The following is a 15,380-nucleotide window of genomic DNA, read 5'->3' on the forward strand; positions in this document are numbered from 1 at the left end:
AAAATTCATTTAACCCGGAATAACTTTGAATTTAAATCGTATATAATGGCAGATGAATCTGTAGATGGCAACATAAATTAATTAATAAATAAAAACTTGTATTGTATGATTTAGTCAAATTTATTTTGTTGATAGTGGTATAACCATGTTAGATTAGAGTGAGGTTGTTCCAAAATCATTGCATCCATACTTCCTATATCACCATTGTATAATGTATGAATATATAGGTGGTCGCATTAATTTTCCTAAATTAAAGGTGAGTTGGATTGCTACTATTATACTGAGGTTGGTATGGTGGTGGAAGAAGGTGACTTGAACTAAAGGGTAAACTAAATATAAGGTTGATATGACAGCATTTTTGTTTTTAGTTCGTTCCTTTTCAATTAGAAGAGAGAATTATAGGCAAATGACTCACTATTGTAGTGGTTTTGAGTTCTAGTATTTGTGTAATAGGTGTGAATTTAGTACGTTATAGTCTTTTTTAATAGAAAACAGAACTACAGAGTAGAAAAATGGGAGAGAAAATAGATTAAATAGATGAAAGTATGTATAATTACATGAATATAGGTGACCATGGAAATGCATGGTCTCCAAACGCTGAAATCTTGAACTCTTAAATGATATATGCATCACTAGCTACAAACTATTTTATTTGGCCATGCTCATACCCCGAAATTTCAATTCTTATGATAGGGGTGTGTTTCATGGGGCCAATTTGGAAAGCAAAAGACAACCTCCTACATTCATATATCATCAATGGTATTCATGGTTTGAGAGAAAAAGTTGCAAAACTTAGGCCCACACTGCATGCTGTAGCAGTTCAGAAAATAATGAGAAATGACTATAATCTGGAATGCGTAAAGAGGACGGGAAAATGTGAGCATGAAGATATTTGAGTTCATAATTGATGAATTATTATATATAAAAATGGTTTTGGGAAGAAAAGGAAGAAGAAATTTTTTCTTTGAAATTGAAGTTTGAGTCTTATCTTTTATAGGTGTGTTAGGTAGAACCATCAATTTACCAAAATCGTAACAGATGATTCAAAAATTGATGTGACACGAACAGTTGTCATGACTCATCATGACCCATGCAGGACATCAATCACTTTATGTTTTTCATTTTTCCTTTTTTAAAATTTAATTTTTTTCTTTTAATACGATAGGTAACATGGCGAAGACCCAGTCGGACAAGGAGGCTCGAAGAGGTCAAAGTAGAAAGGTGTTTGTGTTTACATAAAAGGCAAGCCAGACTCCCAAAACCTCGACGGGAGGAGAGTATGGCCAACATCATGCACTTTAGGTTATGCAAAAGCTAAACAAGCCTTATTAAGCCTCTTAGCCAATGGGGCAAGAATGTATTTTACTTGAACTGAAAGCATTGCCATTATTTAACAATTTTGTAGCATAAGGCAGAAGAAAGATTTCTGCTTTCAAGAAACAAGTCTTGTTGAGCAGCCTGGCAGTGGCAGGACAACGGTTTAGAAGAGCTTAGAGGATTAAAACTCCTTAAAGCATTGTATATTGTATAGATTAGCACTTTTCAAAGGATTCCATACAGATTAGTGAATGTGGAAATGTCTGATTTTCCTTAATTACCGCCAAAAAGAATAGTTACAGTGAAGATGGACACAAAAAAAATCATACAGATAAGTAAAATTCTATTGATGAATATGTAGTTACAGAAGCAACACGCTCCCCCTTCACATTTCGAAGAGAGGCAACGACCAACTTAAAAAAAAATCATACAGTTGAATATTATTACATAAACTACATTCCTCCTTTTATTTCAACTTAAACAATTTCTCTGTTAAAAATTGAACTGATAAAACATCTCAATCATACTGCCAGCTGCTACAACCGGGGGTGCAGGTGGGGGTGGGGGGAGAGAGAGGAAGAGATCTCATCCTTCAGTGATATTTTTTCACATGAACTGGTGCACCTTGCTTTCCTCCAGATTCAAGCATTGCCTCTAGAACAGCAACATCTCTGGCACCTTCCAAGAAAGACATGCGAGGCTCGGCTTCATAGCCATTTCCCTTCTGCAAAGACCATCAGAGGGATGAACATGGGGTTGGGGTATGGGGTGGGGATGTGGGAGTCAAAACTAAAATCCGACACAGTAAAGACCATAAGAGTTAAACACCAATCACATAAATTGCATGACGATTGACATCCGAAATTACCCTTAGATTGGCCTGTGATATGTCATTAATAAAAGCTTTGAATTCTTCATCCACTCCGCTAAATTGGTAGAAGGAGCTTTTGCTTTGTCCATCAGAACCATAAAATAAAACCTGTCACAGTATCATAAGCGATCAAGAGCTTGTCAATTTATTACAAGGTGATTTAAATACAATTCAAGATAGAAAAAGAAGAGAACACCAAATCCCATTACATTCTGATGTCCAGCGTCATAGAATTAAATACACTGTAGGATGATTTTCAACATACCAGGTAGCCATGCCGTCCATCTTGGTTTCCACGCTCAATTTGCAGCGTTCCCTTCAAGCCAACAAATCGCCAAACTATCTGATGGTACAAGACAAAATGAGAAAAATAAAAGTTTATGCATATGCAGAATTATAATGTGAAATTAATTTTTACCACATGCCTTTGGTGATCTTGAGGAGACTACCATCACAAAAACCCCTGAACATCCATTCTCCAGTTGGCTAAGGAAAGGAAATCCAATAGGTCACATTTAGAATCTTTGTCGTGCAAAAAGAAAAAAACAAACAGATTCTGCAAATTTAACTATAACCAATAGTAACTTACAAGAGAGAGGATACGTTATCTGGTGCAGGTAAGGTCTTGTCAACATGAGAGGTTATAGCTGACACAGATACTAGCTCACATCCAGCAAGCTGTTGCAATGAACAGGGCATATTGAGATTCATGCCTTGATTAAAATATTATAACACAGAGAGGTGAACTTACTTGAGCATGCTTTATGCATTTACAGGCCAACCACATAACCACCCTACCTATAGGCCCAGAACCACCTATCTGTCTCGTAACATATATGCATCTACTGAGAACTTCCCAATTCCATGAGAGTCCCAGGATGTAGTTACTCTAGATTCATTATGTCTTTGCATTTAAACCCAGAAAGGGTTCACAGTTTTACAACCTTCTTTAGTTTGTCAACAAAAGTTTGAGAACCCAAGATTCTCTTAAAAAAAAAATAAAAAGGTCACGGTCTTGAAAGATATGCAATCATGGAAACATGCATATACAGGAACACCACTAAATACAAATATTTATGAGATTACCGCAATAAAGAGTTCGGTCATACAATAAAAGGAGGTTAAGAGAAAATCTACAGAGAAAGTGGTATTAAAAAAGACTTCATCATAAGTACAACTAGAATGATAAATTCAGCAGATAAACTTCAAATTCCATGATTGGATAAGCAGCAGAGAATTCTTTCAAAGAAACCAAAGTCATAGTTTACAGTCACTTTTTGATGAGAATGTGACATTACCATCCTCAGTCCAGCAACGAAATGTACTCCCATGTCCAGAATGAAACCTCCCTGCCATAAAGGTGACAATCTTGTTGATAAAGGAAACCAAAGTAGTGTGGGACGACATTTATTTATCTTTATTACAATTAATCTTATAAAAATAAAATATAACATTAGAAGTAGAGATTTTTACTTCAAACACCTAAATAGGTAGTGGATTGTATAGAGTCAACAAGACACAACTATAAAGCATGCTAATAAATACGACTTGTTTATACTTGTATTAATCAGATTAACAAGGTTTTGACATGAACAGGGCCATGTCTGACATTGCCATTTTCACAGTTGTGTTATCATATAGTATCAGAAATTTCCACCCCTAGGCAGGATCATTACATTGAGAAGTAGCTTTCACTAAGATGATTATACATATATGTACATATTTGATGGTAATTACTAATGAACGGGGGAGAAATTGGGAAGCACATACAGTAAAATTGCGCCTCCAGGAGCTTGAGAAGTAAGGGTTCGAACTGTTCATTGATCCTTCAACAATAACTTGGATGCTCATCACATCTCCAATATCATTCACTAGTTTCTTGCCCTGTAAAAGGAGCAATGAGGGTCTTTTAAGTAAAAAAAAGTAAAAATAATTTAACAATATCAATATACTGGTACCTCAACGAAAGCAGGTTCGAATCTATAATTTTCTGCTACAGCCCAAATTGGTTTATCAGGGATATTGGCAAAAATTGACCTATAACTTGACAGTGCAGTTTCTAATTCGCTTGTAGCTGCATTATCAAATCAGCAATTTAGAATTTTGAACTTTTGAACTCAAACAATCATATACTATCTCACGTTTGAGGCAACTTATATATATATAATAGTAATCCAAATAATGACAGGAGAAAAATAATTGAAAGATTTGTGGTGAGAAAATATATTTATAAGTAATAAAAAGAAGGACATCATAATAATCAGTGCAAAAGTGGTCATGACTGTGTAAGATGGAAGCAGAGGATATAATAAAATACTTGTTTGAAAAAACCCTTCGCTTCAACTGGTATTTCTTCACGAAAAGCAAACAGGAGATAACAAATCCAGTCTTTCACTAAGATTTCGAAGATGAGTTTATGTCAAGTTAATATTATTCTCATATGATTTTGATAACCAACATGAATTAATTGGGCAGATATTGAGATCCATGTTATGTAATTCCTCCTGCTTAGAGGTTACCTGCTAATCCAGTCCCATTCAATGCTAGGCTTTAGTGGAGAAAGAGGACCCTATAATCTTTTCATATTTTTTTGCAAAACTGTATGTTTTGCATCTCCATGGTGTTTTCTGTTTTGGTTTTATGCATATATCCTTATTTTGTCTACCATTGTTTCTAATACTGACATAGAAGCATTGTTGTGGTGTGTTTTAGAGATGATGGTCAAAGAAGAAAGGAATTGGAAGAATAGTGAATAGGAGGCACAAAGGCTGAGGGGAACATAATTTATAAATTTGTTTTGAACTCATAATCCGACAGTGGTTTTGTTTCTTATTTTCTTCCCTACAGGCTACAACACATTATAAGAAAATTTGGATGTGGTAGAAACCATAAGTTATATACCATCTAAAGAGTTGTACAAATTAACTTCAACTTTGGTGCAGTTGTATCATAAGTGAAGATTTGGTAGCCAATAAACAGACTAATAAGCAGAAGTAATAACAACCAAAATAAGCAGAATCTTCAACTCAAGATGTCATATAATAAATTTAAAAGGCAACATAAAACACATTAAGTTAAACTGAAATTGCATCATACTTACAAGCTGCCGCAGGTTTCTCTTTGAGCCCACCAAGCCAGCCAAACAATAGTGAATAGAGACAGTAGACACAAAGAAAGGGAAAGTTTTAGTCCATTGTACTGTATAGATTGAACTATCATTGCATCATAATATTTAGACATTCAGTCCAATAGAAAACAATGCACCACCCTGGCAGTTGATGGGGGGTGGAGGGAGATGGAGTTTCAAATCCTCACATAACTAACAATTAGTAGAAACTATAACTAACCTTGAAGGACATGCTTCCCTGCCTTGAGCAGCCTCAATGAGAAATCAACCTGCACGAGTTATTATTAAAACTAACACACTTTTAGTCAATCCAACTATATAAAGCATTCCTGTAATTCTAGTCATCTAACAAAGATCCTCATTCCTCATCAAAGCACATTACCAAAAAGGTAAAATTTGGTCTAACAAACTTTAGTTTTTTTCTTTCTTTCTTTTATTAACAAAAAGAAGCAAGCTTTATTCTTTCTTTATACCTGAGCTTGGCCAGCTAAAACCACAGCAACACCAAGAATTGAACTATCTTCAATAATTTCTTGAAGACCCTTATCACCCCATTTGCATTCTACTCCTGGAAAATGTTCTTGAGCAATCTCAACGGCACCTCTAGCAGATTCCTAGAATCAAACCCAAAAAAAGAAAGAAAAAAGATTAAATCTTTTAATTCAACGATAAAAAGGAAGACGAAAAAATTGAAATACCTCTGTACGGCTCCAAATGGATTTAAGAAGGAGGAGCTTAGAGATCTCAGCGAGCCTAGGAATGTATTGGGTCCTCATAAAGGTACCAGCTCCAAGAATGGCAATCTGGGGTACCTCTCCCATTTTGAAGAACCCGACTGCACTTCTTGCTTTACTTGTTGCAAATCTAGCAAATGGGATTTTGAGTCTTCCAAATTTGCAATGGATCTTCGCTTAATCTCTGTTAGTTATATGCTCATAAATTGGAAATTCTGCGATACGGTGAAAGATGGTGGTGACAGTGAGAGCAGTGGGGCATACTTTTTTATTTTGATGGCTTTTTATTATTATTATTTTTTATCAATGTAGCAACGGAGGGAAGTCTGTTAGACCCTTTTTCTTTCCGACCCAAAAAAGAAAAAAAGACCCTTTCTTTCTTTTTGGGGGCATGAAGCCCAAACAAACAAGAAGGCAAGCGAGTTGAGAGGGCTATCACAAACAGTTTCTGGCCTTCTAACTCATTTGTAACGGTCCTGTTCGTGTCGAAAGGCTATTATCTCATTTGTAAAACCCTACGTTGTTTGTTGGGATTCATCCATTCATAATCATATCGTGTTTGTATAACATTCCTTCTATTTCATAACCAAACCTCTGATTTATCTAATATTATACAATGAAAAATGACTTAATCATAAAAAGATACAAACTTATATTATACAATAATTCATATAATACAAAGATCGTTAAGAAAAAACTATAATAAAAAAAGGAAGATGAATTGTATTTTTCATATGACACTAGTTAAAATGTGTTTGTTGTGCCGCAATTTTAGTTATTCATGTTGATACTAACCTACCCATTTATCATTCGTGTTAGCTGATCGTGCCATATTCATATTCGAGTTTAATCCTTATCATTTTCAAGTTGTATTGTTGCGTAATGTGCGAGATTGCAACCCGTGCTATGGCACATGTGGTGCTAGTTGGTAGAACAATAACATGGAGTCTCTTTGAGAGTGCGATTCTATTCTATGAAGTACCAATGAGAAAACTTACGACATAAACTTTTATTGCAATTGTGAAATCTTGAATGTCCGGATAGATGAAATGAGTAAAATCTTGAAGGTAAACATGAAGCAATCAGATGGGAGATTGCAATTAATGAAGAATGAAGACTAAGCTTGAGAAGTAGATCAACAAATTCCTAGCAGAAGAGCCGAAAGACAAATGCGGGACTATGCAAGTCCATAAAGTTATCTTCTGCAGCTTCTAATGACTGTATAAATATGGCTTCTCTGGGTTCCTCACTCACTCCGCTATGTGTAGCATACTCCAATGCCATTTCATAGTCCACCTACAAAATTTGATCACAAGGTTAGCACATGCCTAATCTTGTTATGTGGATGCCTACCTCCCACCTATAGTATATAAATAAACGGAAAGAGAATAAAAAAACTTGTTATAGAGAGACACATATCAAGTCACATAGGCACCATCTCACCTGCTCAACATGTTGTAGAAGCTTTTCCCTGAGCATTTCTTTTGTAATTGCACCAGCTGATATTTCCTCATATAATTCCCGGAGCGTTTCTTTTCTAACTGTACTATGTGTTAATATTTCCTTATGCATTTCTGCATCCTTATCCTCATAACGTTGCTTCTTTGATGCCCGTGATTTTTCCATTGCCTCCAACACATTATACGCAGCAGTAGCAGCATTATCGGCATACCTGCAAATTGACAGTTAGATTGTTTCAATTCGTGCAGAAGGGGAAATGAGCATTCATGAAAAAACAAGAATAGAGGCCAAATGATTGATTTGTTTTACATGCTCAAACTTCGCTTTCTCTCCTGCTGTTCACGAGCTTGGATTTTCTTCACTATCTTGGTTTTTAGCTGGATGCAACACTGTTGAATGGCAGACTGTAGAGGTATTGTTTTAAATAATTTGGGTTTATATATATACCGGAATGAAGATAAACATTATAATAAAGCCATCTACCTTGACAGCTGAAGCTATTTCAGTTATATCATCTCCAATATACTCCTTCCCGGTTCCTTTAAAGGGTATTTTGGTGCTTACAATGCTCACAAAGACACCAATTTTATCCTGAGTTTGGTTGATCTTGTAACCACTCCAACTGAAAGAATATAGTCACATTGTCTTAGTGAAGTTTCAAGCTAGCAACTGTGGTATTTTTATCACCAAAAAGGCCCCCTCTTCTTCTCCACACAGTCTCAACAAAAAAATAAAAACTACAAAGAACAATGACAAATTTCTCTATGACTCACTTGATTCTCTTAAGAGCGGTCCTGGTGACAACATCAGCACCTTGCTCGAAAAGAAGCGGAATTCGGTTTGCAAATCGGAAAATATTCAAACCCTAAATTGTAAACCGGAAAGCTTCATGAATGTTGTCATTGGATTAATAGCTAAAGAAACTGAAACTTAAAGTCTAACATACAATTTGTAGTACTCAAGTAGTAATCAGGTAAAATTGCATCTTAGAGAAAACAAAAGCGATAAAAACAAAATTCCATTTTTCAATTTGTTAATTCCTAAGTCTATATTGACCGTCAATATTAATAAAGAATCACCTACTTGCTTGACATCTTTTCCACCCACGCTGACACCAGCTTCCACAATGAATGGGTGGCCTTCAAAAACTCGAGCACTGTAGTATATGAAGTATAGAACCGACATTTAGGAGTCAATAAATCAGCAGATAACAAATAATAAACTCATTACAAATTAATAGCAGTAAGCTTTGTACAATAACTCTTAGAAAAGAAACATGAACTAGAAAAGTTAGAATTATAACAACCTTCCAGAATAAGTCGCGACCATGTCTGGATGCAGCTCCTTTATAATTCCTAGACGAAGATTGTATTCCCCTGCAGGACTCAGACACTGAAAACAGTGACTAAGTAATGGGCCAAACCACATAGCCAAGACTATATAGGAATTATTCGCTGACTGAATGTAATAATGAACAGAGACAAAACATGCTTACATCACCACTAGGATCATCAAATTTAGCTTGACGAAATAACTGATGGATGCGAACAATTTGCTGAGAAGTTATAGATTTAATAGGCATCTTTGGACTGAACTCAGGACCCAATTCCCCTGAAAAAAAGGAAGAAACATCAACTTAAGCATCTAAGGAGTAGCCCCACAATTCCCAGATGTTTGACACTGTTATGGAAAACCTAGGGTAGTGTTAGTGCTTCCTAGATAGTGACAGAGACTTACCAATTAGTCGTTCAGCATAGGCTTTTCGTATGTTAACAAATTCATGCTGAAGAAACTGTAAAAGGTTTTGCTTTGGAGTTTCTTCAATGAGCCGCTTTATAAGCAATAAGTCAACAGATGATGGATGGTGCTTTGTCTCAAGAGGCACTGGAGGCATTACATCTGTTCTCCGTGCAAACCTTATGGTGACATTTTTACTGCATGAAAAGTAAAATGCCAGTATAGATTCGTTCAAGAGATATAATCTTCTGAATGTGCGTCTGTGTGTGTGTGTGTGAGTGTGTGTGTGTGTGTGAGAGAGAGAGAGAGAGGGTGGTTACTCAGATGCATCTGATACAAATTTAAAAAGAAACTCAGCATAAGGAGTGATAACAGCCATTTGTCGCATGTAATGCAATATCTTCGACTGCAAATGCCAACGGATTTATTAGCTAATGAAATAAAACAAGCTTAATAACAGAACAATATCAGTCAAAAATAACCACAACACCTCACATATATAGTTAAGCACACATGAATCTGAAACGAATTAATATGACATTAGCCAGTGATTCAGTACATACACGGTAAGTTGTCCAATTTCCTTCAATAACAACTTGGATCTCAGCTCCATGCCACCTGTCCTTGTTATCTCGCTTTTCATGTAAGTGGACATGAGGAATGTTCCTGAACATGAAAACGAAGCATCAGTGTGATACTTAACAAGAAGTTAAACCTTAAATTTTTGAAGTATATGCATTAACGGTCAAAAACTATCACACAGAAGGATATACGGATAAATATAATAAATATATATAATAAATATCATATTCAGGAAACAAGCATTCATCGATAACTTATATCTTATACTACATTCAAGTCATACCGATGAATATCTATATCCAGCCTGCAAAATGAAATATAATTTTGACTCTTCATAGACGACGAGATCTCTATAGGAAGCCCTGTACTCATCTTTGACCAAATTAATGCCTGCATAAGTCAACATTGGTAATTCATTGGGGTTATCCAAATGATAAAGTAGGCAAGCACAGTAACTAGATTGTACAGTGATGCAGAGGTGAGGTTCTTTTCTAGTAGCAATTCATAAAATCCTAACACTGAACCCACACAATCAATCTTGGGGAGAAAAAAAAGGATGCATTGAATTATTATACGTCTAGTGTGAGTCTCTGTGCACAGTATTAACTACTAGAAAATTATAACAGAAGAAATGCCATGAACATATGCATGATATGCCAATAAATACCATCTTTGCACCTAGACCAAACTTCCCACGTGTCTGTTTCAAGCCATATTTTGTCCCAGATAACACTGCATGAAATCATATATTTACAAGCAAGATTAAAGATGTGTGATAGATGTGATATGCTAATATATGACTGGAAACAATTATTCAAAATCATGTACAAAACAGTTTATAACTTAAAATAAAAAAAAATCAAATGAAAACTCTAGCAAAGAAACTTCAGAACCTCGTCCAAACATATTTGGAATGTCATCATGTGGCATTCCTTTTCCATTATCCTGTTTTAAAACCAATTAGAGTCATGAGAGCTACAGTGGTAGAGAATCAAAACAATGCATATGATGTAGATTATGCAAATAAGAAACCATCATATGCTTGGAGATTTCTAGATGGGGAGTACATCATACCTTGCATGTAACCTTGTAAAATGAAGCCTCACCTCGACTCTTCATGGTCTTTGAAGCTGGAGGCTCTTTGACTTTCTTTCCAACAGAAGCATTTTTCGCTTGTATTTCTTGAGCACGAGCTTCCTTTGCTAATCGTTTCTGAATAGAAAGAACAAATAACAAGATGAACAAATAATAATAATAACAACAACAACAAAGAGATAGCAGAAATAGTCACAGAATCTGATACTTCATTCATATATTGTGTTCTCAAATTCAACAAGTTCATTTACTTGTAAAGTAATTGGAAGAGGCAAGGTATGATTCATTAAGACGGAATCCCCGCATCAAGACCAACAAAGCACATAAACTTCGGAAAAGAGAGAGAATAATGTCGATGAAAACTAAAACATCCCAAACCAAAACATGCACAATACAAGATACATCAAGGAATTTTCCCTTTTTCTGGTGGAGAAGTTGTAACAAGGCTTTTGATTTCTTTGCTTTACCACAGAATTAGATGTACCTCTACAATATACTGCAATTGGCAACAACATACATAGCAACAAAGTCACATCATAAGTATGCACACCTCACGAGCCTTAGCTGTTTCATAATCATCGTATAGTGCCTCGTCAACACGGTCTCGATCAATAAGACCAATCATAGAATTGAACTTGCTTTTCTCAATATCTTCACTGTAATAGCCAATTCAGATTCAGTTCAAATAAATAGAAATCCGCTGTCAATATGGACAAACTTTATCAACTATATTCACCCCTCATCATATGAATCAACATGGCTGAGCATTTTCATATACATATACTAGCAAGTACTTACATCGTTATTTCTATCACAGGAAGCTCAGATATGGACTCCGTGGAATCAAGTGAGTTCTCGACGAGTTCCCTTACAGTAGTGTAAAGACATTTTCCTGGCTGAAAATTCACAAAGAAGAATAGGAGGTTAAAAAACACACAATTTAAAATTCTAAGCCCTTTGCTTTTGTGAATTAATCAATTAACATTCAGAATAAGCTAAGGCCCGCACGAACTTTCTCTTCCATGCTCTAAAGTTTACAGCTGGCTTTATAGAATTTTAATTTTCAGTTCATGTGTGTGTGAGAAAGAAAACCAAATTAGTGGTGATAAGAAAGTGGGGAAAAGCCAACTTCCAACCCATATGATCAGAAAAGCATAGGAGAACAAAATTGATTTCCCAAATTCATCAAACTTTGTGAATTCATAACAAAACTTTAGGGAACAAATTCAATCTCAATTACATCCTACTATTTAAAGTACAAAATATAAAGATATCAACTTCAGCAAAAACGAAAGGAAAAACAATAAAAACAGAGAAGCAAAAGCATACATTATCAAAACCAGCAATGTTTTTATTCTCCGCAAAGAACTCAGCTGGTGATTCTGCACAAAATTGAAAACAATGCAATCAATACTCGAACCCACACATGCATACATAAAACACAGAGAGAGAGAGAGAGACGAACTCTGCTCAAGAACACTATCTTTGGGCTTTCTGGGTGTCTTTGATTGGCGTTTCTTAGGCTCTGTTTGGCTCTTACTACTACCTCCAGGTTCCATCCTCAACCCAATAAAATTTGCACCGAAGAATCCTAAAATTTTAATTTTAATTTAAAAAAAAAACCCAGAACAATGAAGAAGAGGAGGAAGAAGAAGAAGGAGGAAAGCTAGGGCTTTGTTCGGTACAGTCTGAGGAGGCCTCAGTAAGATCTATGGTGCGGTCACCCACCTGCATAGCCGTTTGACGGCGGGCTCTGTTTTCTTTTTCTTGGATAAAATGGAACCGACCGAAAAAAGAAAAAAGAAAATCACTGAGATACGAGAATTGAGATGTGATGAAAATGGACGGTGTAGATTGGGGACAAGGTTAGACAGTTGTTGCACATGTGTGTAGGCGACCAAAACTTCAGCCTTTGGAGCTTTTTGTTTCCCGCCAAATTTATAAGGAGTGAAGGACTTGAATACACTAGTATAGTGATTTGGAGTAAATGTTACTTCCAGAAAGATTTCGGGTTCGAGTTTATATGTTATGATTATTTTTTATAGGAAATTAAACTCTTCACACACGCTTCCTTGCTTACGAGAGACTCTTTTTAAAAAAATTTAAATTTATTTTAGAATTAAAAAAGATAATGGGTAGTTGTGTTCTATAAAAATAGGATCTATTATCTGATTTTTCTTAATGTTTGCATTAACTAAAGACATTTTATGGTATTTTGAATGTTTTACTATTCTCTACATTTTGCTCTATATATATAGATGTCTTTATTAAAAAAAAAAAGGTACTATTTTGTTTTCTGAAAATTTTTTTTTTTTTACCATTTTGTTTCAATCAACTCAATGTGGACACTTGTTAGTCACAATTAAATGAACAAAAAAAAAAATGAATTCTCTTATTTAAAATTCAAAAAGGAGATGAATAACTTAAAAATGGCTAAAACACTAAAAAATAATTGTTCGTTAGCAAGGGGAGTTGTCTTTTTTGTGTGTGGTTATTTTTTTATAGACTATATTACCCTTTTGCACTAAAGATTAAAAAATTAATTAAACTATAATTTTGGACTTGGTTGCAATAAGAGTTAACTACGAGGATGTGACTGGAAGAACTGAAACTACACATTATACGAAGAAAAGGCCGAGCTAGAACAAGGGCCACATCGGTGAGCATGTGCATGCATAGTGCTTCAATTTTCTTTTTCACGTTGCAGTCAAGGACCACTATTTGATGATATTGTTAATTTTATTTCCATTTATTTGACTATGTACTTGTTTCACATAATTTCTTTTTTGATGTTAGAATGCTCAAGTGTTAAGAACTGAATTTCCCTTTCCCGATTCACATGTGATACATAATACATATAACCAAATTTAATTCACGTGTGGAAATTTAATTTTCACAAGGTTATTTTGGTGCGATGATGTATGTATGAGTGTGATGAGATGAGCTTTGAATATTCATATTACTATGGTACAAGGATGGCAGGGACCATTTTATATATGGCTAGCCTAGGTGACACCGTGACAGGGAAGTTTTATATGGACCACTAATTAATTTACTAAATTGTGAACCATGCGTTTTGATGTTGTGTTCATTCAAACTTACATTAGTTTGGCAAATAGCCCCTCAATTAGTGATCTCGGATTTGAATTTATATGGTACTTTTACAGTAATTAGACTATTGCTTATATATTTTTTTAAATGTTTGCATTCTAATTTTTACTCGTTTAATTATAAACATACTAATAATTTTATAGTTAAAAATAATTGAAAACAACATGGATCCAAAGATGGCTTTAATTTGGGGAGGGACAGAAGGAGCATCTATGCCAACCACCACAGTTTATCAAAAGCCATACAAGTGGTTCAAGGGAAGCGAGCAACGACAATCTGGTCCGCATATATGTTATGCTTTAGTCGCAGACCTGACCAGAAACCATTTGTCTTTCTTGGATAAATATCTGTCAAGTTCCGATTCCATACCATTCATCCATATGCCCACAGATTATCAACCCGATCAAAGACAAAAGGCAATCTGGTCCAAAGTAATCCAAGCATGAGGACCCCTACCTTATATATATTGGCTGTCAAATTGCGACAAGTTATAGAATATTACGGTAATATAGTTACATGATACATTTTGTACACGTGTTATAATATGAATGAACGCATGGTTTATTTTCTCCTTTTAAGAAATAGAATATATAAATATTCACTTATATTATAACACGTGTACAAGATATATCATGTAACCATACTATCGTAATATTCTATAATCTCTCATCAAATTGTAGCTATCACGGAAATTACCTGACTAATTAATTTATAATTTAATGTAATGCACTTATGGAAAACTTTTATTCCAGAATCAAGATTTAGTTCTTGGTGTGTATGGTAAGAATTACATGATTTTACATGACAACTGGTGAATAGAAATGCACTGATTTTTTAACTTAAAAGAGAACAAAGTTTAGTGAGTATTTCTCTTCCCACCTAATATTAGAAGTGGTTTCACGTTTGAATCCTTTTTCCCCGTTGATTAAAATAACCTTACATTTGAATCCTCATTCCTCGTTGATTAAAAATAAAAACATAAAAACTTGATAACATAAGTGTATCTTGTATGTATATACTTTATCCTAAAATTTTGAACTCCAGATTTATAAATAAAATAGATATGAAAATGAATGAAATCGTGACCCATTTATCATAATCCTAACTCATTACTTCACCCTCACTAATCACGTTGGCTAGCCCTTGCATAGAGCATTTAAGTATCTGATATTTTATTCTTTAGACGTTGAAGTTTCAGCTAATAATAGTCCAATTTGTTTGGAAAAGAACCTATTTGTGCTTCACTTGCATTCTAGTTTTTCACCGTTCGTACTTCAGTCTTCATTCATCTCACTTTTTTTTTTCCCTTTTTTTGGTATTTTCATGTGCAACTTGGGAAATGCCA

The 15,380-nt window shown here is 34.9% G+C and overlaps 2 protein-coding genes across 3 annotated transcripts; both read right to left on the reverse strand.

Annotated features, from left to right (window-relative positions):
* Positions 1-1,643: 1,643 nt before the first annotated feature.
* Positions 1,644-6,380, reverse strand: LOC103341817 (NAD(P)-binding Rossmann-fold superfamily protein). The gene is made up of 12 exons (XM_008245373.3): positions 6,014-6,380; positions 5,789-5,929; positions 5,536-5,584; positions 5,289-5,306; positions 4,147-4,262; positions 3,959-4,072; positions 3,487-3,537; positions 2,778-2,866; positions 2,614-2,674; positions 2,454-2,531; positions 2,186-2,296; positions 1,644-2,041 (listed from the first exon to the last, which is right to left on the reverse strand). Exons 1-12 carry the CDS (start codon positions 6,134-6,136, stop codon positions 1,910-1,912), a joined length of 1,083 nt encoding a protein of 360 aa, XP_008243595.1. The 5' UTR covers positions 6,137-6,380; the 3' UTR covers positions 1,644-1,909.
* Positions 6,381-7,034: 654 nt separating this feature from the next.
* TOP6B (topoisomerase 6 subunit B) lies at positions 7,035-12,836 on the reverse strand. Of its 2 annotated transcripts, XM_016796620.2 has the most exons (20): positions 12,653-12,784; positions 12,390-12,515; positions 12,254-12,306; positions 11,723-11,820; positions 11,475-11,580; positions 10,904-11,041; positions 10,723-10,774; positions 10,497-10,561; positions 10,113-10,219; positions 9,811-9,913; positions 9,568-9,653; positions 9,248-9,444; positions 9,006-9,121; positions 8,817-8,902; positions 8,594-8,666; positions 8,284-8,375; positions 7,994-8,132; positions 7,820-7,914; positions 7,493-7,721; positions 7,035-7,345 (listed from the first exon to the last, which is right to left on the reverse strand). In XM_016796620.2, exons 2-20 carry the CDS (start codon positions 12,481-12,483, stop codon positions 7,196-7,198), a joined length of 2,079 nt encoding a protein of 692 aa, XP_016652106.2. In that variant the 5' UTR covers positions 12,484-12,515; positions 12,653-12,784; the 3' UTR covers positions 7,035-7,195. The 2 variants fall into 2 exon arrangements, with proteins under 2 accessions (XP_016652106.2, XP_088908594.1); XM_089052468.1 differs by having other exon boundaries at positions 12,390-12,836.
* Positions 12,837-15,380: the final 2,544 nt, after the last annotated feature.

The sequence above is a fragment of the Prunus mume genome, linkage group LG1 (assembly GCF_029339155.1).
Source record: "Prunus mume cultivar Tortuosa linkage group LG1, ASM2933915v1, whole genome shotgun sequence".
Classification (NCBI taxonomy): domain Eukaryota; kingdom Viridiplantae; phylum Streptophyta; class Magnoliopsida; order Rosales; family Rosaceae; genus Prunus; species Prunus mume.